The sequence below is a fragment of the Ictidomys tridecemlineatus genome, chromosome 11 (genome assembly GCF_052094955.1).
Source record: "Ictidomys tridecemlineatus isolate mIctTri1 chromosome 11, mIctTri1.hap1, whole genome shotgun sequence".
Lineage (NCBI taxonomy): Eukaryota > Metazoa > Chordata > Mammalia > Rodentia > Sciuridae > Ictidomys > Ictidomys tridecemlineatus.
In genome coordinates, this window is record NC_135487.1 from 99,579,879 (window position 1) to 99,604,260 (window position 24,382).

At 30.8% G+C, this 24,382-nt stretch overlaps 1 protein-coding gene across 1 annotated transcript in view; it reads right to left on the reverse strand.

Moving 5' to 3' along the window:
• The window catches only part of LOC120885679 (protocadherin-15-like), a 189,507-nt gene that overhangs the window by 38,604 nt on the left and 126,521 nt on the right, over positions 1-24,382 (reverse strand). The window contains 5 exon segments of the mRNA XM_078027797.1: positions 8,124-8,176; positions 8,179-8,214; positions 15,189-15,404; positions 19,852-19,889; positions 20,277-20,492. Coding sequence (XP_077883923.1) covers positions 8,124-8,176; positions 8,179-8,214; positions 15,189-15,404; positions 19,852-19,889; positions 20,277-20,492 — 559 coding nt within the window.

Below are 24,382 nucleotides of genomic sequence, written 5' to 3' on the forward strand. Positions count from 1 at the left end.
TAAGAATGCTCTATTTTCATATTATGATTTCCAATTATTTTCTATTTGGTGAGAGACAAAGCTCTGGAAACTAACCTGAACTGAATGATGTGATATATAAAGACCATAAAACAGATAAATGTTGGTTAAGTTTACCCACTCTATATCTTTCTGCTTCTCTCCATAATTTCCAGATTTTTTATTAAAGACAAGTACAATAGAGAGCTAGAATAGGTCTTTTTTCATTGTTTTATGATTGAATTTTTCTTACAGAATATTAATAACCACTTCCCCTCAAGTCACAGAAAAAAATATTTCTGCATAATTTCTTTTGTCAATTAGTAAGATAATTTCTAATTTCTTTTAAAATATCAATTGCAAATCCACAATTTAATTGAAAATATCAGTGTCAACATATTTACACCTTTAAGTGTTATTTATGGTATTTATTTTTCTCAATCTATCTCAATCTAGCCTTCTATCTTACTGTTTTCTTAAAATATTCTCTTTACTATTTGTTAATTTTTATATGTTAATAAATATTTTTACAGGGCAAATGTGGATAATGCAAGAATATCTTCATTTTGCTTAAAACTAAAAAAACCAATGTTTTAATTGGATCTTCTATTAAAACATTATTTATATTCTATAATATAAATATATTAAACCTAGTAAAATTCTCCTTATCTTTTATTGAAAATAATAGCAATTGTTCAAAGATTTTAATTTTTGTTAGAATTAAGGGCAAAAACAGAGGGTTCTTGATATAACTATAGGAAATATTTTGTTTATTTTTTTAATTTTTTACCTGTTACTGTGTCCAAAGTTTGAATAAAAAATGAAAAATATAGAGTAGAAATAATAGTAATGCTGATAGAGTATACCATCTATGTATGCCAGTGAAGCCTCATCCTTTATTTTAATCTATTACATTTTTATGTTATTTTAAAAGCTTGGGAAAACAGCACAAATACGATTTTAATTTTTTCCATTATCATATCTTCAGATAGGAAATATTAGTTGAGAAAATTGATTTATTATTCTTCTATACTTTGTTTCTCCCAACATAAACCGGTATGGTTTTAATTATAAGCACTCGAAAATTTGTTAATTAACGGACAACGACTATTTTGGACATCAAAATAAGAAACTATCTGAAACAAATAGGACAGCCTACATGACTCTTTACTAAATGAACATACTAAGGAATCTTTGAAAAACTATTTAATGAGTCATTTGCTTTGGTTACTTCACTTATAGGAAAATATGACAAACTTGGAAAATGCAAGTGACATAAAATAAAAAAGAATTTATCTTAATGTATATAAAATATAATATTTATTAATTACTATTATAACTTTCAGCCATTTTTAACATTTGACTAATCTTTAATATAAATAATTTATTTATGTTAAATTAAAAACTTTAACTCTCAAAAATAACTACTAGAAGTGAAATGTACAGAACATCCTTATTGAAGCCTCCTTTCATTGATGCTGTTAGTTCAATACTAAAGGATCATACATAATTAAGAATACTTTCATATGATACTGAATACTAAGTAGACATTAAATCTGTATAATTTTTTACATCTCAAAGATTTAAGCATTAAAGATACTACTGCAGGGCTGGGGATATAGCTCAGTGGTAGAGTACTTGATTAGCATATGTGAGGGCTAGATTTAATTCCCAGTACCACCTTAAAAAAATACTACTGCAATGTGCATGATTATTTATATACAAATATATATTTAAAATATAATTGGATAGTGGGCTTTTTGTCTAAAAATAATTAGTGTTTCTTATAATGAATTAAAAGTCTTTCTTCTTGCAAGAAGAGATTACTTTTCCTTCTGTACCAAAATAAAACTAAAAGCTAAATATTTCAGAAAAATAAAAAATCAATTACCTTTGTGCTGAAGAATTACCAAGGGTTTAGCTAAAATCAAATTGCATTCATCTTTATAAAAAAGAATAGAGTATTTTATCTTGTATATTAAAATATAGGATTTCATTACATATTAGAATTTGTGTTCTATTTTTATGATTGGCTTTAACATATTTATAACTATTTCATTCCTATTTCAGAAAATATTATTTTTTTCACAAATTGTACTATCAAAATGGCTATATTCCATTATTTGATAAAAATTAGGCCATTTCTAGATAAATAGAATCAAAGGAAGGGAACAGGGGGAAGAAAGAGGGGAGAGAAAGATGAAATACTGGAAACTGAATTAGAGCAAATATTTCATGCTTGTATAATTATATCAAAGTGAGCCCTAATATTATGTATAAATAAAAAGAACCAATAAAACATAACAAACAAATAAATAAAAAGTAAATAGTACAGAAAAAGAGCAAAGGAAAAATAATGTTAGAGTTGTTATAAAAGATAAAATATAAGCATTCCAATATATTATGCTTAAAATCCTTCAATAAAAATATGACTGAATACTAGAAAAAGTTAGACCATTTGTAATAATTCTCTACTGATCATTTCTTTCAATTATCTTTGTGATAAGTTAACTTAGAGAAAATTTGCATGTTGCTGATAACTTACTTAGAAAACACAGCTTATAAGACAAGTTATACAACTAAAGAAACCCTTAAGGTGCCGTGGTTACCATATTGGACATACAAGGACTGTCCATATTAAGCTGAATTTGAAGCTTAATATGGAATTAAGCTTCAAATTCAGCTTAATAATGAATTTTGTCTTCCAAGTGACCTATGAGGTTCTATATAACTTATTTTCTACTTTATTATTTGTATTTTGATTTGCTGAACATACTCTACCTGAGTTTTTATATCTGCATTTCCCTCTTTCTTTGTGGTTATTTGAATCTAATTGCATAGTCATATGACTTTCTTCCTTAGTTTATTCAGTTATCTGACCAGATTTAATCTTATCAAATAGGCTTTCCTTAACTACCCTCCTTAAAGTAGTATAACCTACCTGCCACAATTTTATATTTGCAAGTTATATTTACTTGTGTTTGTTGAAATTGAAGTACCTAACATCATTTATATATTAGCTTATTAATAATGCTATTTCATTCACTGTTTTTTTGCAAGAGAAAATAAACTCCATGTAATCTTTGTTTTCTGTTTTATCTGAGTGCTTACAACTCGTAACTAACTTTTTAATGAGTAAATCACTAGCTTTATGTTATGGATATTAGCACACTTCAACTTATTATCCATGATTTCTTAGCTAATCATTAGTGGGGTGTAGCTTAAGCATAACTCCTTCTAACTCAAACAGAATTTAACATTTCTCTTCAAGACCAAGTCTTTATTATATTGATTTAAGAAAATATAAGTAATGAGATTTATCATTTACTGTTTCATGGATTTGCTTGTCAAAAGACATCTGAATTCTTATCCTAGAAATATGTGTTTTGGCTAGATTTCCAAAAATTCCAGGAACTATAAATTGATTACACAGACACATTTCAGGTGCTCTATAAATATTTCATGGAGATGAGGCTCTAGCGCATTAAATCAATAACTGCTTCAATAAAGTCCTACTAAAATTGAATTTTCATATTGTATTTAGAAAGTAAGAGAAGCACTGGAGCAACTCTGAGACCTAAATTACTGCTTCCAATTTGTATAGTATTTCCAAAATATTTTTTATATAATCTTGGGATTTAAGTTTTAGAACCCCAATCATTATTAATTATTATTAATTTTATTAATTTGGGATTTATAATGAAGAAGAAGAAATGAAGAAGTCAAGAAATAAAAATACATTTTAGTTTCTTTTCTGTATGCTTATTTTTAAGTATTTGTTGATGTTAAATTGTCCCTACTCTTATCCTCCCAGCTGTTGCCCCTATGCCTTAATCTCAAGAACGTTTAAGTAAAAAAAACACAAAGTTCCAAACAGATAAATTCTAAGATCAACCTGAGACAGTGCAGATGTGTAAGGCTATCTATAGGAAGACTAGGATAACATACTTAACACTGAAATTTGTTGAATGCATTAATTTAATTAAAAATAGATGTTTCACCAGGCATTGTGGTGCACACTTGTAATCCCAGTGACTTAAAAGCTGAGACAAGAGGATTGCACATTCAATGTCAATCTCAGCAATTTAGTGAAACCCTGTCTCAAAATAAGAGATAAAAAAGGCTGAGGAGTGCTGGGGTCATGGCTCAGTGGTAGAGCACTCCCCTAGCATGGACCGGACCTGGGTTTGATCCTCAGCACCACATAAAAATAAAAAGGCATTGTGTTGTGTCCATCTACACCAAAAATAAATATCAAAAAACAAATATATTTTTAAAAGGCTGAGGATATAGCTCAGTGGTAAAGAATTCCTGGGTTCAAGCCCCAGTACAAAAACAATAACTAAAAAAAAAAAAAAAGATGTTTTATTACCAATGGGATTTGACCAGTTGTTTAAGCATGACATAACAAAAATGATTTTAAAATTTATTGAAACAATTTAAGCCCATTTGGGGAAATGTGGAACTAATCATTATCACCATTATAGCAGCCAAGATTTACTCTAAGCATTCTAGTTTGCAGGTGCTATGCTGTTAGCTATCAAACTACAGTAGTCTTGTTTGCAAAAACTTTTTCATCACAAAGTGGATATAAGGTTATTAAGTTTTCCTTTCATCAAGTTTCCTGATTCATCATAATTTTAGACTTTCCAAGGAAACTTTGGATTATGTTTTGGCCTTAAATATGGGTCTACCTAAAGGAAAAAAAATAAAAGTGATAATCTCATGGAATTCAAAATGTCCACTTCATTTATAACAGGAGTGTCTCATGGGAAATACAGAAAGTGGCTTTGATGATGAAATGACTTGTCATCTATGAATGTCCACAGGGAATGAACATGTTAATTAGTCTGGTCACTGGAACAATAAATTTTTATATTTAATTAAACTAATTGGTACTCTGTGGTCTACATGGTTTATGTTTATATTTTATTACTCTTTAGTACTGATAGGATGAACATGTAGGGATTCACACTGCTTAATCAGGTCTAAAAGTTCTACTGTTTTCATCAACTAAGGTAACTTTCAAAAAAGTGGTCAATATATTCCTTCTTGAGAAAAATCTAAAATCTGGGGCTAGGATTGTGGCTCAGCGATAGAATGCTTACCTAATACATGCAGGGCACTGGGTTTGATCCTCAGCACCACATTAAATAAATAAATAAATAAATAAATAAATAAATAAATAAATAAAGGTATTGTGTCCAACTACAACTAAAAAAACAACAACAAAAATATTTTTAAAATATACAAAGAGAAATCAGGAATGGAAAGGACCATCCCTTTAACAATCCGTGATAGAAAAACTGAGTATCTACATATAAAAGAATATACCATATATAAAAACTAACTTTAAATAGATTAAAGACCTACAAGTAAGACCTAAAGCTATAAAACCCCAGTAAAGAACATATAAGTATAGTTACATACTATTACATTTGATAATGATTTGTTGAATGGGATACCAAAACCATAGTCCACAAAAGCAACAATAGACAAATGGGATGACATCAAATTTAAAATTTTGTGTTTATTATAGGACCCAACCAAAAGAGCAAAAAGGTAACCTATGGAACCACACAAAAAGCTGCAAATCCGATGTCTGGTGAGGAGTTTATATCAGAATATAGGAAGAATTTCCTTCCCCAGCTTAACTACAAAAAATTCAAATAACTCCTGTGAAAATAGTCAAACAACTCAGACATTGCTTCAAAGATTACACACAAACAGCTAATTGCATATAAAACTATGCTCAATTTTATTACTCACCAGAAAAATTCAAATGCAAACATAACAATGTATGACCTTGAGCCCTTTATGATGGTTACTATCAACAAAATTAAGAGAAAAAGAGATATCTTTGATAGGAATGTGAAGTACTACAAAGCTTTATGTACTTTTGGTGTAAAATGATACAAATATTATAGAACAGTATTATGTACTTTAAAAATATTAATGAAGTAGAACTCCAATATATTCCAAAAATTTCACCTTGGGCATATATACAGAAACATGAAATCAAGGTCTATACAAGATATTTGTACACCTATGTTCATAGAAGCAGTATTCACAATACCCATGAAGTAGAAGGAACCCAAATGTTTTTCAAGGGATGAATGGATAAACAAAATATAGTAGGCACATATAATAGAATAAAATTTAGCCTTAAAATAGGACTAGAACTGGTGACATAAAACACCATGGATGAATACTGATGCTATTACATTAAGTGAAATAAGCCAATTACAAAAGGAGAGATTGTATTATTCTATTTACATGATATATTTAAAGTCATCAAATTTATATATTCAGAAAGTAAAATGGTGGGATAACGAGAGAGGGAGATATGTTACTTAATGTATATAGAATTTCAGTTCCACAAGACAAAAACATTCTGGAAATCTGTTTAAGAGCAATGTATAAAAATTTAACAATAAAAAGTTATAAATTCAAAAATCACTAAAATGATAAAATTTATTACGTGAAATTTTAGCACAATGAGAAAAGGAATGAAGCAAATATGTGTCTTTTTGTTTAATATACTGGAAAAGACATATTTAATACTTTCAAGATTATTAAAAGAGAGCTGTGGGTGTACCTTAGTGCATAGTACTTGCTTAGTGTGTGCAAAGTCCTGGGTTTCATCACCAGTATTAAAAAAAAATTAGCAAAAGATAGATGTCTTTATTCCAATTTTCAAGATAAGAAAGTATAGCCACAAGTATTAACTATCTTGCCCATTTACAATAGAATATCATATGTACTTTTGAATTCATAAACTGTTATTCATTATAGAGTTAAGTTCTTTTATAAAAATGTTCAAAAACATGATATCATTCTATGTAAAGTTGAACTGTCCTTTATATAAAATCCTCTTTATGTAAAAAGTTTAAAATTCATTGTATATTCATAATATTCATTGTGAAGGTATATAATTTAGTTCTCAACAATCTTATAGGCCTTATTAGTTCTTACTGATCAAAGGTGAAACTTAGGTCTGAAACAATCAGTTGTTATAGTCTGTGTTACAAACCAGTCATATGAAGTTGAAGCTCCTTTTGCAATCATACATTTATCTGAAGTTGTAAAACAATTTTTTTCTTCTTCATATGATCACATCCACCATATCCAATAAGGTCATCATGTCTTACAAATCTCTACAAAACTGTACTTTTGTTTTGGATTTTCTATTTCAGTTTAATTAAATATAAAGAAAAGGCATCATGATTTTTTGTGCACAAGACAGTCATTGAATAGAAGTATCAAGTTCCTAATATATAACGACAGTTAGAGCAGTAAAAATAAATTTCCTACCTACATAAAGATTATATTTCAGTGGGAAAATGACATATTTGCCAAAATATTAGATAATGCTTTGAAGAGAAATAAAACAGAATAAAGGGTTAGCGTTTAAAAAGGGTACCATATGAAAGCGCAGAACACACACACAAACACACAAATAAATACAAGATATGATAATTACAAAATATGTTAGGATAGTTTAGAATGAAATAGTGAAGATATTTTAATACTGTGTGATAGTATAAAATTAGAGAATAGCAGCCTAATAAATAATGGCAACTATAACTGAGTCAACAACATATTTGACTATGTAATGTCCAATGTTAACAAAGAATAAGAACATGCTACATGTTTTATATAACTAAGAAGACATATTGTTCAAAATTAGTTTTAATATGGTTTTATAGAATAATCTCTAGAAACTGAGACATACTATTTTTAAAACTAACATTTTCTGGACTAGCTGGATTGCTAACATAATACATTTTATTTTTTATATATTCTAGGACTGCAAATGAAGCATACATTAAACTATGGATATAATTGCCTAAATATTAGCAATTTGCAGTCTTTTGAAGTTTTGTTGCTGTATCAATCAAAGCATTCAGAATAATAAAATCTTCTCAAACCTTTTGTTGATCCTTGAAGGTAGTATCAAAATATTTACATATTTCCAATGAAGCTATATAGAGAAAATAGTAATCTAACTTATCATGAAGAAACTCTTTTAAAAGATAGCTTTAATCTGAATATCATAATGATTAAAATGACTTAATAAAATTAGTCATATGAAAATAAATATATAAGTAAACAAAATCCATTACTCTGTAAGATCTTCTATCTTTTTTTCCACTAAAGTAGGTGGCACATTGGAAACAAAATGACTTGAATATCCAGCTGTTTGACCACAGAGACCTGAAAAACAGAAGAAAAAGAACTCATTTATTTTTACCCAAAAATTCAACACAATCTATAGAGAGAATAATTTTATGTTGCCATCTACTTTTTATATAGGCTCCAACTTCTTTACCATCTATGTTGCACATAGATGCCTTATCAGGGAGTCAGAGTCATATAGTTACAACAATCACTTATTAAATGTGAAGTAGCCACAAGATTATTGGGAGAAGTGCAAGTGTTGCAAATCAGAGTACATACAATTCCTTTGAAGAGCTCAGCTACCATTTAATTCTACTGAATATTACTATTTAGAAAGAAAATTCAGATTTGCTGAATATTTCAATGAAGAGAAAAAAATGCAAACTGTTATGAAAAAATGTTTGCAAACAATTAAAAACATTTCTAACCATTTTTTAGTCTAATACTTCAGGTCTGAAGACTGTATACTAAGCCAGGGATCTGTTGGCTTATCACCTATGCACAACAGTTAACATGGGCAGTGTGACCTCTGTACCTCCAACTCATTATATAACTATCTGGACCCAAATATCTAAGTTTTACTTAAACAGATCAGTCCTGATTCTTTATTTACAAAAAATCACGTAACTTCATTAGAAAAAATTGATTTTCACAGTTTTTATGTAACTTTTTCTTTTCTTATTGGTCCTGGATAAAAAGAACAAAGTTATGTAGAAACATTTTCAAATTACTTTTGAGTATTAGCAGAAAAACACATGAAAAATCTCTAGATGTACATATATAAAACTTATGAAATTCTTTCTTTCCTTCTCTTTCTCTCTCTCTTAATATTAGACCATGAAAAGTCAGAAAAAAATCTAGTGAAAAAGAAATATCCTGGAAAAATAACAATCATAAGACATTATTTAAACAAGAAATATCTTCACCAGAACCTCCTGAACCTCCCATCATATCCTATAACTGTCCTCTCACCTGGACTCAGAAGTTCTGAACTAGTGGCCTCAGGAATGAGGAGCTATCCCAGTGTATTTGAGCAGAAGTACTTCCAACTACTTAGTGGGAGGAGGTTCAGGAGTGATAACATGGTAGTTATTGACAGGCAAAGCAATGAAGAGCATAAGCAGTGTATTGAAGAGATGACAGGGATAATCATTCTTTATTTCCTTTAATGCAGGTTAACATCACTATCCATCCTGTTGGATGTGTTTCTATAGATCTGTCCCTATATCCAAGAAACATGTTTTTCCCTGTCAGCATTTGGGCCCTGCATAAAATGCATGCAAGGCATATTTGGTAAATGCATATTTGATAATATGTAATAAGCACTGGTTAACTGTTCACCCAGCTATTTCTGTTTTCCTAGTGGGATCATTGTAAAAATAGATTTCCCAGACTCCCAGATTGGTTATTACAGACATATGATCAAGTTCTTGCTAATGTAAAGACAGGAAGGGAAAGAATTAATAATATTAGAATTCTTTTATCTGTGAAATCCACCCCCATCTAAATCAAGATGAAGAAGCCATAAAGAAGGGGAGAAATACAAAAGTCTCTGAACTTTTTTGAATAACTATAAAGGACACTAGTCAAACATGTATACTCTCTTGTTATGTCATGTGAGAGAAAAAGAAAATTAGTTTTGTTAAAGTACTAAAATTTTGGACTTTTTATTATATATTTACCCCATCAGCTCAAATATCTAAGTTCTATTACCACAGTTATTGGTAGACTCTTAATAATTTTAGAGCAATAAAAATTAGACTGTTAGTTATATGTGTGTGCAAAGAAGCTATAGACTTTCTGTGCTTGTGTTATGCTATTGAGCAGCTGATTTATAAATAAATATTTAGAATTCAATCAATTTATACAGTAGGGAAGCAAAATTTGGCATTGCAGATATAAGTAACCATCATTGGCCTTTTAAGGACTGCCAATGTTTTTGCTGCATTCCAGAGAAATAACTTATTCAAAAAGATTTTAGGTTTATTAGTGAGCTTTGGAACTAAATTCTGATTGAATCAATGTAAAAAGTAAGTAATATTTTAGGTCCTCAGAAATATGTACAGATTTTTATAAATTTTCAAAAATATTCTTAGATCTTGACAAATTCTGACATGATTTGTATTCTTAGGACATAAGAGGAATATACTGAATGTGGTGGCACACTCCTATAATCCCAGTGATTCAGGGAGCCTGAGGCAAGAGGATCACAAGTTCAAGACCAACCTCAAAAACTTAGACTCTATCTGAAAAAAATAAATGAAGAGCACTTGGGGCCTTAGTGGTTAAGCACCCCTGGCTTCTATCACCAGAACCAAAAAAAGAAAAGAAAGAAAGAAATGAAAAAATATATATGTCTATTTCTGTTAAATTAATAAAAGTCAGGCTACATTTAACTACAAATATATTGTCTTAGTTTACCTCTAAAATTGTTCCTTTCCCATAATAACAATATGAAGATATTTCAGAAATTCATAAGGTTTAATTACACTATAATTTTATATTTTTATGCTTTTTTTGTGTGGTGCTGGGGATTTAGCCTAGGACCACCTTGTTCATGCTAAGCATGTGCTCCACCTCTGAACTATAACAAAATCCTATACCATAATTGTAAAAATATCCTACAAATTTCCTTAATTCAGCTCTGTAGGTTGGTTATAAGTGAAACTTTTCAAAATATAGATTTATATCATTGTAGGTATTGCTTTTGTAATAGGTTAAAATGACTAGGCACAATAAAAAAGAAAATTTATATTTTTGAATCACAGAGTTCTAAAACAGAGGTTTCTAATTTACATATTTTATTTCCAAGCCCTATTATTTCTTCCTCATGAACACACTATCTTTTTATTTCCCTTTCTTGATCCCATAAAAATTAGAGATTGCCATCTAATACAAATACAACACAACTCATAAACAACTGATATATATGGTATTTTCATTTTTATGGTATCCACATTGACAGATAAAAATTTGCAAAATTATTTCAATAATGCTTTTAACCCAATATTTTAAACTTTAATGTTATCCGAATATATATTCAATATAAAAAAATCTTATTAAGGAAATATTTTACATTTTTTTTCATCTTAAGTCTTTGCAATCCAGTGTGCATTAGATACTTACAGCACATCACATCCGATGCTGACCAGGTGAATTTCCAGTGATCAGTAGCTACATTTGACTGAAAGCTAGTGTGTTGGACAATCCAGTTACAGATACATGCATCACTTCCTGCTTGAACTGGTCATTGTTCCTTTTAAATGAACTCTGCTATACACTCACTTTTCATGAAATGAAAGTAATGGTTTTAAATCCTTTTCAAATCATCATGTATTTTATGCTTTGATATTACATTAAAACTCAAGTGATAATTTCTGCAAGGTTAGGTTTGATGTAAAATCTAAAGCCACATTTAGAAACATTTTTAGTAACACTGAAGATTCATTTATCTTTATTGTAATTTGAATTTATCTTTTACCCATGAATGAGTTTTCAATGTCTTTTTCAATCATGTGGAAAATATTAGTTCAGATTTTTGTCAGAGTTTTCAAATGGGACACACTTTGTTATATAATATCAAGAAATGAAATATTATTTACTATTATCATTGATCTCATAAGTTAATCTTTAAGTAAAGAGAAGCTGTCATTTCTTAGTGGCAGATATAAGCTTTCTAATATCCAATTTGTGCTGAAAAGCTTCAATGTTTTCATTAGCAGTAAATACTATCATTTGTTTTCTCAAAATGATGTGATTACAGCACTTACTTTTGTGTAAATATCTACCAAATAGGTTTAAATAGACATATTTTGTCTTTAAGTTAAGGAATTCATTGGAATAAAGCATAGGGAATAAACAAAACTATGAAAGGAAGCAAAGTGTTTTGAATCAGTAAGTCAATTTAGTGGTGGAGTGCTAGTTTTGGCTTTATGAAATAGAATCCTACTCCATTAAATAACAATGAGGATGCAGATAATATACTGGACTATTGGGAACAGATTTTCTAGAATATTGAGAGTGAACACTTCAAGAAATACAGAGTGAATGCTGGAAAATAAAAGTTTATTTAAAATGAAACTAATCATACTACTGTGTTTCTTTTTGGAAGATAAAATTAGCATGGGAAGAGGTATGGAGAAAGTAGAGAGTTGGAATTAACTAGAGTCACAACTTTGCTAAATGCATATATCAGTAAAGGTGGTGTGATTGGCTGTCAACTTCACTGGATTAACAGATGTTTAGATAATTGGTAAAGTGTTATTTCTAAGAGCTTCTGTGAGGATGTTTCTGGAGAAGACTGGAGTGTGGGGTAGTAAACTGAGTGGGTGAGCTGTGCTTTCACTGAAGACTGCACCACACAGTTGGTGGTGGCTCCATAAGTAACAATGTAACACAAGAAAGAAAACATCCTCTCTTTCCTTTTGGCTTTTCCTTTCTAAGTGGTCATATTTTCTCTTCTCCTTGGATATACACTCCAGGTCCTCTGACTTCTGGGAGTTCTAAGCCATCAGTCTTAAATTGCTAGCTACATCATCAGGCTTCCCAGTTGTCAGGCTTCTGGCTTCTTAGACAACCATTCTACCAAGATTCCCTGGTTCTTCAGTTTTCAGATGGATGTTGTGCAATTTTTCAGCCTTATAACTGAACCAGTCTAGTAAATCCACTAGTTCTGTTTTTCTGGAGAACCATAAATAATATAGGAAAAAAGGAAGCTAAATTTTTATATTAACATGTTTATTATAATTGAAAATATGCCATAAAGCTGATAAGCAAGAAAGGAGAACATTAGGAGGTCTCAATAGAAACATGATGGACAGAAAATATATTGTCAGCTAACTGGAATAAAGGTACTAGTGGTGACAAAGAGTGATAAATTTAGTTAGACACATTCAGCATTATAGTCAAAGAGTAAGAGGTTTGAAATGGAAATTATGGAGGTACTGGCAAAGATAATGGCTCTGAATGGTTGAAATGGTGGGGGGGAGTCATGGGAAAGAAGGCATTCAAGGAATGTGAGTTTTGATCACTGAAAAAATCATCATTGCGTATAATGAATGATGTTAAAAAATTAAGTTCAGAGAATTAGCAGAGATAGTGAACAGTAATTCAGGAGCTAAAGTTATATATATGATGGATAGTTATCCATCATATATATGAGAGATCACAGGGAGTAGTGAGTGACAGATGATGAGAATGAAGACTGGACTCTTAGGAGGAAGGTAGGGTTTAGAAGTGATGAGATTGTACACAGAAGATCCTACTCTACCAGTGGGCAATATGAAGACTGTAAGAGACAAAAATGAAAAAGAATCAAACAAAAGCCACCACTAATAAAGCAGCAGTAAAAATGGTGCCATCTCAGGGGAGAACTAGATTCGTACTAAACAAGAAGCCTTCTTCTAAGTTTAATAACCTTCTTTTATCCCAATCTTACTAAAACTTTCCAGTGGCTGCCCACTGTATTTAGGGAAAAGTACCAACATTTTTCATGTGGCTTAAGTCTTTTCTGTGGACCACTTATTTTCATCTCTAGCCTTATTAATTATTCCTGTTCCTTCTCACATTCTTGTCTGCTGAGTAAATAAATTTCTGTGACTTTTTCAAACTTGTCATCTTTTATTTCTCCTTGGTTTTGGCACATATTGTGTCTTGTGCATAGAAGTCATTCCTATTATATCTTACTTTTTTGAACTATAGGATTATGTAATTTTGCTGAGATGGCTTTCCTGATGCTCTTAGTTTGTGTCATAATATAATAATATATGATATGCACTTATACATATAATATTTGATTTATTTGAATTTTTCCTTGTAAATATATTTTAGCATATGCTAAAATTTTCATATATTATTTATAAAGTATAAATTTAAAAAAACATAAATTTCACATTATTTATATATAAATCACATATATACAATATTCACATTATATATATTTTATTTATTTATATATATTTTTTTGTATTTATTTTATCATATTTTGACTATACTTTGTGTAGTGATCTTATTATTTAGTCTTTAAGGTACCCATTATGCATAACTTAAAAAACAGAATAAGAAATGGCATTCTTTTATAACATTTATAGCTCTTAATTTGATCAAAATTCTATATCAACCTTAGTATTTTCTATGTCTAAACTTCTTGGTTGAGATTGTCCTTTCTTTATCCAATTATAGCTTTACAGTTACAATGGAGAGTGTAGCTGGGGGACAATTGGGGCCTTCGTACCCACCAGAATCATGAAAATTGGTCCTCACCATTATCTAAGAAGACAAACCTGATCATTTATGACTGCATGCATATGATGGTTAAGTTTGTCCAGATAACTTAATGAAGATAACTGTGAGAAATTAAGATTTATTATGACAAGAAGAATAATACACAAACTATGCTTTACTCCATCTTTACGTGACAAATATATTCAAGAATAATTATAATTTTTATTAGATTTATCATAAAAAAGTCCAAATAGTCCACACTTCCAACTCAGTAGCAATTGCACAGAATATGTGAATTAGCTTTAAATATATTCAATAAAAACTAATATCAAACTATTCTTGGAAATGATCTACCACTGTACTTGTGCACAGACCAAGAGAAAGTCAGAACAACAATATTACTGATTACAAATTGCTACAAAACATTTTTGTTGTTTTCTAAATAACAAAAGGCTAGATGTTAAAAATGTGGATGAAAATTAATGATATTTATGTTTTAAAAATCTGTTTTAAATTATTCCTAAAAATGTTCTGAGATGAAAATACAATCTGAATAGTATCGAATGCAATTTCTTTCTTTATTTCTTTTTTGGTGTCAGGTATTTAATCACTGAGCCACCTTTCCCAATCATTTTTATATCTTATTTTGAGATAAGGTCCAAGTTGCTTAGGGCCTTGCTAAATTGCTGAGATCATCCTGGCTCACTCTCCTAAATTCATGGGATTAAAAGAATGCACCACTTGCCCAGCTGTGTGTAATTTATACATCTGAAGTTTTCTCTACTTACAAGTACATCAGCTTTTCCACTCAGTCCCTTCCCATTGTTTTCAGTTGCAATAACTTGAAATTTGAAGTAAGATCTTCTCATATTATGGAAGAGCATAGCAGTCTTGATGAGTTCTGTGTATGTTTCCACCACAAACCCTTCTTTTCCCTCTTTAATTGGTGGTATTATGAGTCTGTATGCCATAGCACTATAATTACCAGTATCTTTATCAGTAGCCTAGGAGAGAGGAAAAAATAAGATTATAAATTGACAAGAAAAACTAATCTTTACTGAAGGGACTATTTATGTTTTTAAGGTTGTTGTAATAATACAATAAAGTTGTCCTAAAATTCTTTTTTATTCTGAATATCATGATGTGTATTTATGTACTTTGCATCCATGGTGTTGAATGGTTATTATGAGAATGATTACTGAAATGTGAATACAAAGTACATAGACAATGGAGGAAGAAATAAGTTAATTTTTAACTGATATGCCTGATAAATTTAACTCTGAGTTGTGATTCATAATTTGTTGAAGGGTGGGACTGGCTGGTTACCTGAAGATTGTTTTCATGTTTTGGGAATACTATATGAGTTTTTAAAAATCTAGCATAGAGCCAGAAGTGGATCAACTTAAAGACTGCACAAAATATTAAAATGACAGAAAGGTAAATCAAAGTTAGAGTTTTTAACAAATAAATTTAGGAATGTGTAAAATGATCTCATTGAATTAATGCTATAACCATAAATACAGAAGGTACTACTAATCTAATTTCTTTCTTAATCATTTTGTATCCTGATTTACCAGGTTTTGTTATTGGTGGCAGGTGACTTAAAAAAATCTGTTTAAGTTTCTTATCATTTATAATTTAAAAGGATTTTAATCATTTGCTTAGATTTTTTTCTATTTCTTTAAAAATATAGCTGTGACCATAATATATAAGGTTGGTTCTGTGGCTTCTACTTAATGAAAATTTTTCAGAATGTCATTTTCAAAGTTATTTAAAAGTGAAATGTTTGAAAAAATTGTGGCTAGGAGTGTCTTCAAAAAATTACATCATAAGACTATATATAAAATACTCATGATACTAGATATGTAAGTTGTGTGTTTTCACTTATAATCATCATTATCTTCTATTGTATAGCTAGTCTTATTTTTATTAATTCTATTATTATTAAATATCATAATCTGAAGAAGGTACTGCTTTAATTATATAAATTAGTATTGACTCAATGAACTCTGTTAAATAGAAATGTTCTAAATCTACCCCATGACAGTAGATATTAGCAATGTATGACTACAGCATTCTTGAAATGAGCCTAAGTGGCTAAGCAACTGAAAGTTTAATTTGATATAATTTTAATTAAATTTCAATAGCCAAGGAATAGATAATAAGTGGTAATGTTGGGATATGAATAATGAAAAATAATAATAATAATAATAATAATAGCAAATAATAGCAAAAGTTCATTAAAATACAGCATGAGTTTGACTTAACTTTCAAATTTTGTACACACACATATTTGGATCATTTAAAATATTTCAGCATTTAAAATATTTCAGGATAATCCTATTTACCTGTTAAACAAGGTAACAAATTAAGCAACTCAAATATTTCATTCCGTATCAAATATCTTATGAATTTTCTAGAGAGTTAATATTCTCAGCTTTAGAAGAGGGCTCAGATTACTGGCTTATCTCTTTTTGTTCTATGTGGTTTGCATCGTAGCAGAGTTATTTTGGCCTTGGAGTAATGGTTATTAGATTTCCAATCAGTTCACCTTCTCACTTAAAGGGAACAAAAAAGAGCATAGAGAAAAAAATTGCTAGTTTTTCTTTTTATGCCTTGACCTATAAGTTGTTTTTGTTTTCAATTTAACTATATAATAAGAAATAAAATCATATTCCCAACTAAAATTAAATTCTGATTCTAAATCAAGTCGTCCAAGACATTTCCTATACTAATGAGCGAATTTATTACTAATGCCAAAGCAGCTAAAAATTCAGTGGAATATTAACCTTTTAACCTCTGATTAACATAGGAATTATCCCTAGAGCAAACTATTGATAATGTAAATTCTGAGGTATAAAATGTACCAAAAATTCTGCAAGTTGTGAGTGTACAGCTCAATAGAATTTTACAAAATATGCATCTGTCCAGCATCTGCATCAGGAGATTGAACATCACCAATGTTCAGTATGTGCTCTGAACCATTCCAGGCCTATCCACCTCCCTTTGGTAAACTGCAAGTCTTTCCTTGGGTCATTGACTAATTATGCATATTTTTAAAATTTGTATTAATGGAACCATAGAATATGCTCTGTTTTATGTTCAAATTATTTTTTTAATTTTGTGAGATCTAAGACATTTTATTTTAAAATAAATGCTGCACAACAATGAAATCACATTTAGAAAAGAAAAGATGGTCACCATAAAATCATGGTGATTGTTTGGCACATTAGGCTACTATATACAGTTCCTACTGATTAACTTCCAGTTTCAATAAACAGATTCACTTTGATAATATCCCTAATTCATTAAATTTTGATAACTATACTATAACCATATTTTTTTTTTGGTTCAGCCTTCTTTATTGTCACTACATTTTCAGTCCTACATCTTTGCATCCATTGCATGAGAGTTCATGAAGTTCCTTTCTGCTCCATCCTAGAAGTTATAGCTGGTTAAACAGTTATCATAATTTTATCCTTCCACAAAACCAGGACCTTTATTCTCTTAGATCAATCTTATATCAATTTATTCTTGTGACTGAAGAGTGAAAAGATTAAATAATCAGGCAGACTACTAGTGTTGCTGTAGCTCCAAAAAATCTGAAGTCAACTGTGCCTTTCTTTTATTTAGAAAATCTTTGCTATATCTATATGTGGTAACTCTCCCTTCCACCCCTGCCCAATCCTAAAATTCACTCTTTTCTTTTTTTGGTACTGGAGGTTGAACCCAAGAACACATTACTGAGTCACATCCCAGCTCCTTTTATTAATTTTTTTTAATACAAGATCCTGCTGAGTTGATGAGACTGGCCTTAAATTTGCAATCTTCCTGCCACAGGCTCTGTAGTCACTGTGATTACAAGGTTGCACCACGACAGTTGGCCCTTTTCTTTAATTTTTCTTTCAGTCTCCTCTGGAGATGAGAAAGTTCTAATTTACATAAAAATTGAGGATATTAAGTGTGAAATTTCTTGAATTCTTATCATTTAACTAAAAAACCCTACATTTGTACTTACTCCCACTGCTTTCTTCAAATCCTATAGAAAGAGCTGACACTCCTCTCCTGCTAAAGGCACTTAGGCCTTGATCTGACTCACTCCTAACATGTGATGCTCTATTTATCTTTGTCCTTTTAACATTTTACTCAGAAGACTATAAATACACATGATGCCTTTTCTCATTAAAACAAAATGAAACTACTGTGTACCCTTTTCTGATGATATCCCTACAACTTTCATATCTATTTTTCACTGTTCAGTTTCTCAGAAAATCTCTCTACAATCACTATCTCCAATTCCTTTACTCAATGATCATTTTTTTTAAAAAAAGCAGCCAGACCTCTGCCTCTCCCCACTACTGAAGGCAGTCCTTGAATCTGGCCCAGTCTCAGATTAACCAGTCTTGTGCTGTTTTACAGTATGTGTATAACATTGCTGCTGCTGTTTCTGTTAACATTTATTGAAAATTTAATTTGCCAAGTATCATGTAAAAACTGCACATGCATTATATCATTATCTATTGCATCCTTTCATTTGAGTAGGTTCTATTGTAAGTATTTTACAGGTGGAAGCACATTGAGATTAGTAAATTGCTTATAATCACCCAAATGGCTTATAGCTTCCTTGGGTAGGTCTCACTGTAAACTACCACATTTGTCAGACTAAATACCAAGAATAAAAGTTCAGTGAAAATAGTATCAAATGCTTAATAAACTATTCTAAGAATTCTTCCTAGATTAAATAAGGAGATGATAAGAAAACAGTAAATATGCAGATCAAAAACCAAGTGCTTTAGATTGAATGCTTATGTTCCCCCAAAATTCATATGTTGGATTCTCATCCCAATATAATGTAAAAGGGGTCTACTGTGTGCTTTGAATATAGCCCTTGCTGCTCTGCTACTGCAATTTATTTTTAAAATGGACATGTTTCTTTCTCTTCATCTCTCTTGACTCCTTCCTAAACTTTTTCCCCTCCCTAATCTCAGGGGGAAATGTAATTACCTTTCTTCCCCATCCTAGACCAAGTTATCTGTCCTTGAGTACACACCCACCAAAGGAACAAAGTAATCCAGTCTTTGGGGATGGTACCAGAAGATCTCAGAAATGACTTCAAATTAACAACTGAACTACAATGCCAACAGAGAACACATGGAATTTAGCCTTTGAATCACCTCTTTAAAAGCCTCCTGTTCCTGCTAATGGGCAGAATCACAGCTTCTGGGAAAGGAGGCCCCTGTGTTTCTCCTTTGCTAGCAAGCAATAAACTTTCTTTTTCCTTCTTCTCAAAACTGTGTCCTTGTTATTAGATCGGTATTTAGGACAAGGATGGAGCTTTCACCAACAATGTTGTTTAGTGGTTGGCTCTTTTGGAGATGCTTAGGATATGAGTGAAGAGCTCACATGAATGGCATTAGTGGCCTTATAATTCCGTCCCATAGAGTTTCTTACCTGCTTTTTCCATGCAATGACAAAGCAGAAAGACAACCCTATGAATGAAGGAATACAGTAATCTTAATATTGATGGTGGCTTTTACTTACTTGATTTTTTGTGTGTGAATTGGATGAACTTGAAGTTGATGAACTAGAACTAGTTTTGAGGAGGATCAAGATGTAATAGTGGAAATTAATCAAATAAGATTCACTACCCAGAAAATTAAATTCTCAATATAAGGGTGAAAGAGAAACACATCTCTTTTCCTAACTACTGCTGCTATCATCACCAAACAATTGCAAAGATAGTGGTCTGGCTGAAATCATTACATTGTGTACAGTGCGAACAAAATTTGCTTGAGATTTCACTATTTGAGTCTAAAGCCTTTAATTATAATGATGAATTTGCCTAACCCAAGAAAAAAAAATCATAATATTCTGACTTTTAAAGTCCAAAGTGTTGGTAAAGATGGCGCCCAGACTGCTTCTCTTCCGGGAGCTCAGGTCCATGATGCACTGAATGGCGTGAGAACCTTCACCTCCAATCCCTGTGAATGGTGCTAACTTTGAATGGCGCATCTCCAATCCCTGAAGTGGCTCAACTCTAGGCAAATGAGGAAGTAACAGCCCAGCCCCCTCACCTTGCTCCTCCTCATCCTCTGTTAAGCCCATAAATATCAACACCTTGTTCATGTTCCCTCTCTTACTCTTGCTCTCTTACTCTCTTGCTCTCCCTCTCTCTCTCTCCCCCTCTCCTCTTCTCTCTTTCTTCCCCCCTCCTCCCTCTCTCTCTCTCTCTCTCTCTCTCTCTCTCTCTCTCTCTCTCTCTTTCTCTCTCTCTCTCTCTCTCTCTCTCTCCCCCCACTCCTTCTATTCTGCAACTGACCTCTATGGTCCTGTTGCGAGAGGTAAATGGTTGTTCTGGCTTGTTGAGTTTAAGGAGCTTTTCCATCATCCTTTACACAAAGTTTCTGTGTACTATCTGCTTTAGTCAGCTTTTTTGTTGCTCTGAAGAAAAAAACCTGAGAATAATTATTTTCGAGGAAGAAAAGTTTATTTGGGGCTCATGATTTCAGAGCCTTTAGTCCATAGATGGCCAACTCCATTGCTCTGGGCCAGAGATGAGATAGAACATCATGGCAGAAGAGTGTGGTGGAAGAAAGTGCATCAGGACAAGGCTATCAATAAGTAGAGAGAAAGACTGCCCTCACCAAGGATGAAATATACACCCTGAAGGCACACCTCCATTAACTTATCTCCTCTAGATATATCCTATGTGCCTTTTGTTGGGACCCAGTAAATCCCTAGTAGAGGATTAATGCATTGATTAAGTTAAGGCTCTCATAAGCCAATCATCTTACCTCTAAACTTTTTTGCACTGTCTCACACATGAGCTTTTGGGGGATGGCTCATAGCTAAATGATAGCACTATCTGAATAAATGAACAAACCACACTCAGAATTTAAGAAAAATGATCTTTGAATGACAATAGCCCAGTCACTGATAGTAGAAGTACTTTAAAAATAAACATGTAGACATAGATTATGAAGTAAATAAATTTAATGTTTCAGTAAATTTAATAAACATTTTAAAAACATGAATAAATAAAGAGGAAATAGTTGAGAAGCTAGAAGTGTCTTTTAGATATTAAAATAATATATTTTGAGTTAAAAATTCATAAATTGGGATTATTAGCAGATTAGGAAGAGCTGACTAAAAAATTAGTGAACTGAAACGTAGAGCAAAGGAATTATCCAGAGCCCCCCAAATGAAAACTCACTTAAAGTATTTTAGATATGGAATTGAAGTGAGAAAGTTTGGCAAACATCTGATCATAATGTCAAAAAGAGAAAGAAGAAAACAAACAGAATTTTCCAGGACTAGATTAAAAACAGCTATCTACAGATTTAAGAATGTAATAACCTTCAGGTACGACAAACAACTCACACCTAGAAACTATATAACATATAGAAAGTATAGAACATCGTATACCACAACCTAGCCCCAAAGTGAAGTTTCCAAGGGTCTTAGAAGTAGATTGATATGTTGACTTTTCCACAGCAACATTTAAGGAAGATGATATGAAAAAAAATATCTTCAACCTTCAGAGGGAAAATAACTATAAATTTAGAATTCTAATTAAAATGACTTTAAAGAATAAGGGTAAAATGAACACATTTTCACACATTTAAAGAGTTTGCTATGAAAAGAATCACATGGAGAGGTCTAAATTTTTTATCTGAAATGAAAGGAATATGATTCCAGATGGAAGAGTTTAGATTTAGAAAAAAATTGTAAAAGCAAAGGAAGTGGTATATCTGTGTAAACATGGTCACTGTAGTACAATAATTATGCTATTGTGTGTGGTCAAAAAATAAAACATTCAAATATAATAATGGGTAAATGGGAAAGTGAGTAACTAGAGTTAAATGTTCTAACACTTGTAAAGATACTCAGGATAAAAGGGACTTTAATATTATTAGGAACAACATTTATGTTAATATTTCTAAGTACCCCTTATTTACTGGGAATAGAATGTAAAGTCTTGAAACATACAAGGGAAACATGGAGTAAAAAAAATGCAAAATAATATTTTAAAGAGGAGAGAAAAAGAGATATAAAACAAATGATAAAAGAAAATCAAAATAAAATGATAGGGCATAAGATCTACTTATTATGTCTATCTTTACAAAAAATGTATCAATCCTCCCATTAAAAACCAGGTTAATCATACCTCATAGTCTATACTCTACAGTAAAATACTATCCCTAAAAAAAAAGATATTAGATATATAAAGCAAAATTCATTTATATTTTAATTTAGGATTAATTAATTTTCAGGAAAATTTCACCTCTCTGACTCTCAGAGAGAAAATAAAAATGTTACCTAAAATGTCATCAGTGAATATACTTAGGCATGAATAGAGCAAACAGCCATATTTTTTTTAAAAGTTATAGACCATTATGAATATAACCACATTGCTTTATTAAAATTGGGGAAAACTTATAGAGATAGTCTAGTAAAAGCATAGATAAATAAATATAATAAATCTCTTCTATCATTTTTTTTGATAGTGATAAAGGAGCAATTAACAAGCTTGGCTAAATTCATGCTTAAAAATTAAAACTGACTCATCAGGAAAACCAGATGAATCAAATGTACTAAAGAATCAATGCTATTTTATTTATTATATCAGTTTCTTTATAATAAAATAGTTAATACTGGGCTCATTAATATCTGGGAGAGGTGACCCCAGAATATTTGATTCACTGACTTTTGTGAGTTCCTCCTGGTTAATAAAATCAGGAAAGTTATGTCTAGAGTTGTTTAAAAAGAATAAAAATCAAAAGTGAATATTATAATTATATGTGCTGTAATTATATTTTTAAATGAAAACATATATACAGGCAACCACTTATGAGTTGCTAAGAACTCATCTGGAAATTTTAATGCATACAGGTGCCCAACATTAAGAGGAAATCACCGAATAATTGCCTCTATCATATAGAGGAGTAGGTGAGACCATTAATTTTTTAACAGCCTAAGTAACTGTTCTCCTCTGTTGCCTAAATGAATACTAAGGATGCAGAAATATTAGTGAAATAATTAGTGATGTCCTAAGAACTTCTAAATCCATTAAAACCCAATAATGCTAAGGTTAGCTTCTCAATTAGACCCATTTATTAACAGCACTGAAGTTTCACTTTTCTTCAGATAGAATGAAAATGTTTTAGAATGTAGGGGCAAAAGTGTTCAGACCTCAGACTTCCACCAACTCATGTCTGTACATCAAGCTGCGTTTGCAAGGAGCAAAAAGAAAAGAGCTCTTTGGCTTCTAAGAGCCACTTTAGCTTTACACTCATTTTTTTAAATCACAAAGATAATTTCATTTTAAAGCCTTTAATGATAATATGCCTAGTCTATGAAAAAATGAGTAAGGAAATATCAAGTAGATTTATCTATTTATAAGGTTACTCAAGATTTCTGCTAAAACAAAAGAAGAGAAGAAATCAAATAAAAAACTCCAGTGTTTGATTTTGCTTAGGAATATCAGGAAGGTTACCCCCCATGCAATATTCATACTTCTTAATTTCAGTATATCCATTTACAATTTGTAGAGTTAAGTAAAAGTCTAGTATAATTCTGAGGTATTCTAAAAAGTAAAATACAAGTCAGAGTAGAAACAAAGGGATGTACAATTTGAATTACAGATTCTTACAGGGCTATTTATTTATGGAGTTTCTCAAAATTTAAACAGTGATGCCAAAAATCACAGGACAACATGTGTTTGAAGATTAAAAAAACTGAGCTAAAGAAAAGCAAAGTGTTTGTTCTTTTAAAATATATGCATACTGCAGTATTCTATATTATATAGGCAGTGGCAGTCTAAAATATGTAAGACCTGCATTTATATAACAATGGAGACATTTTAAAGTTTTCTTTTCCATCCTTGCACAGTATTTTGGAGAATAAATATTAGCTAATTAATTATGTTTTTTTGGTTTTCTTCATTATAGCTAATATGAAGACTAATTGTAAATTCTTCCAA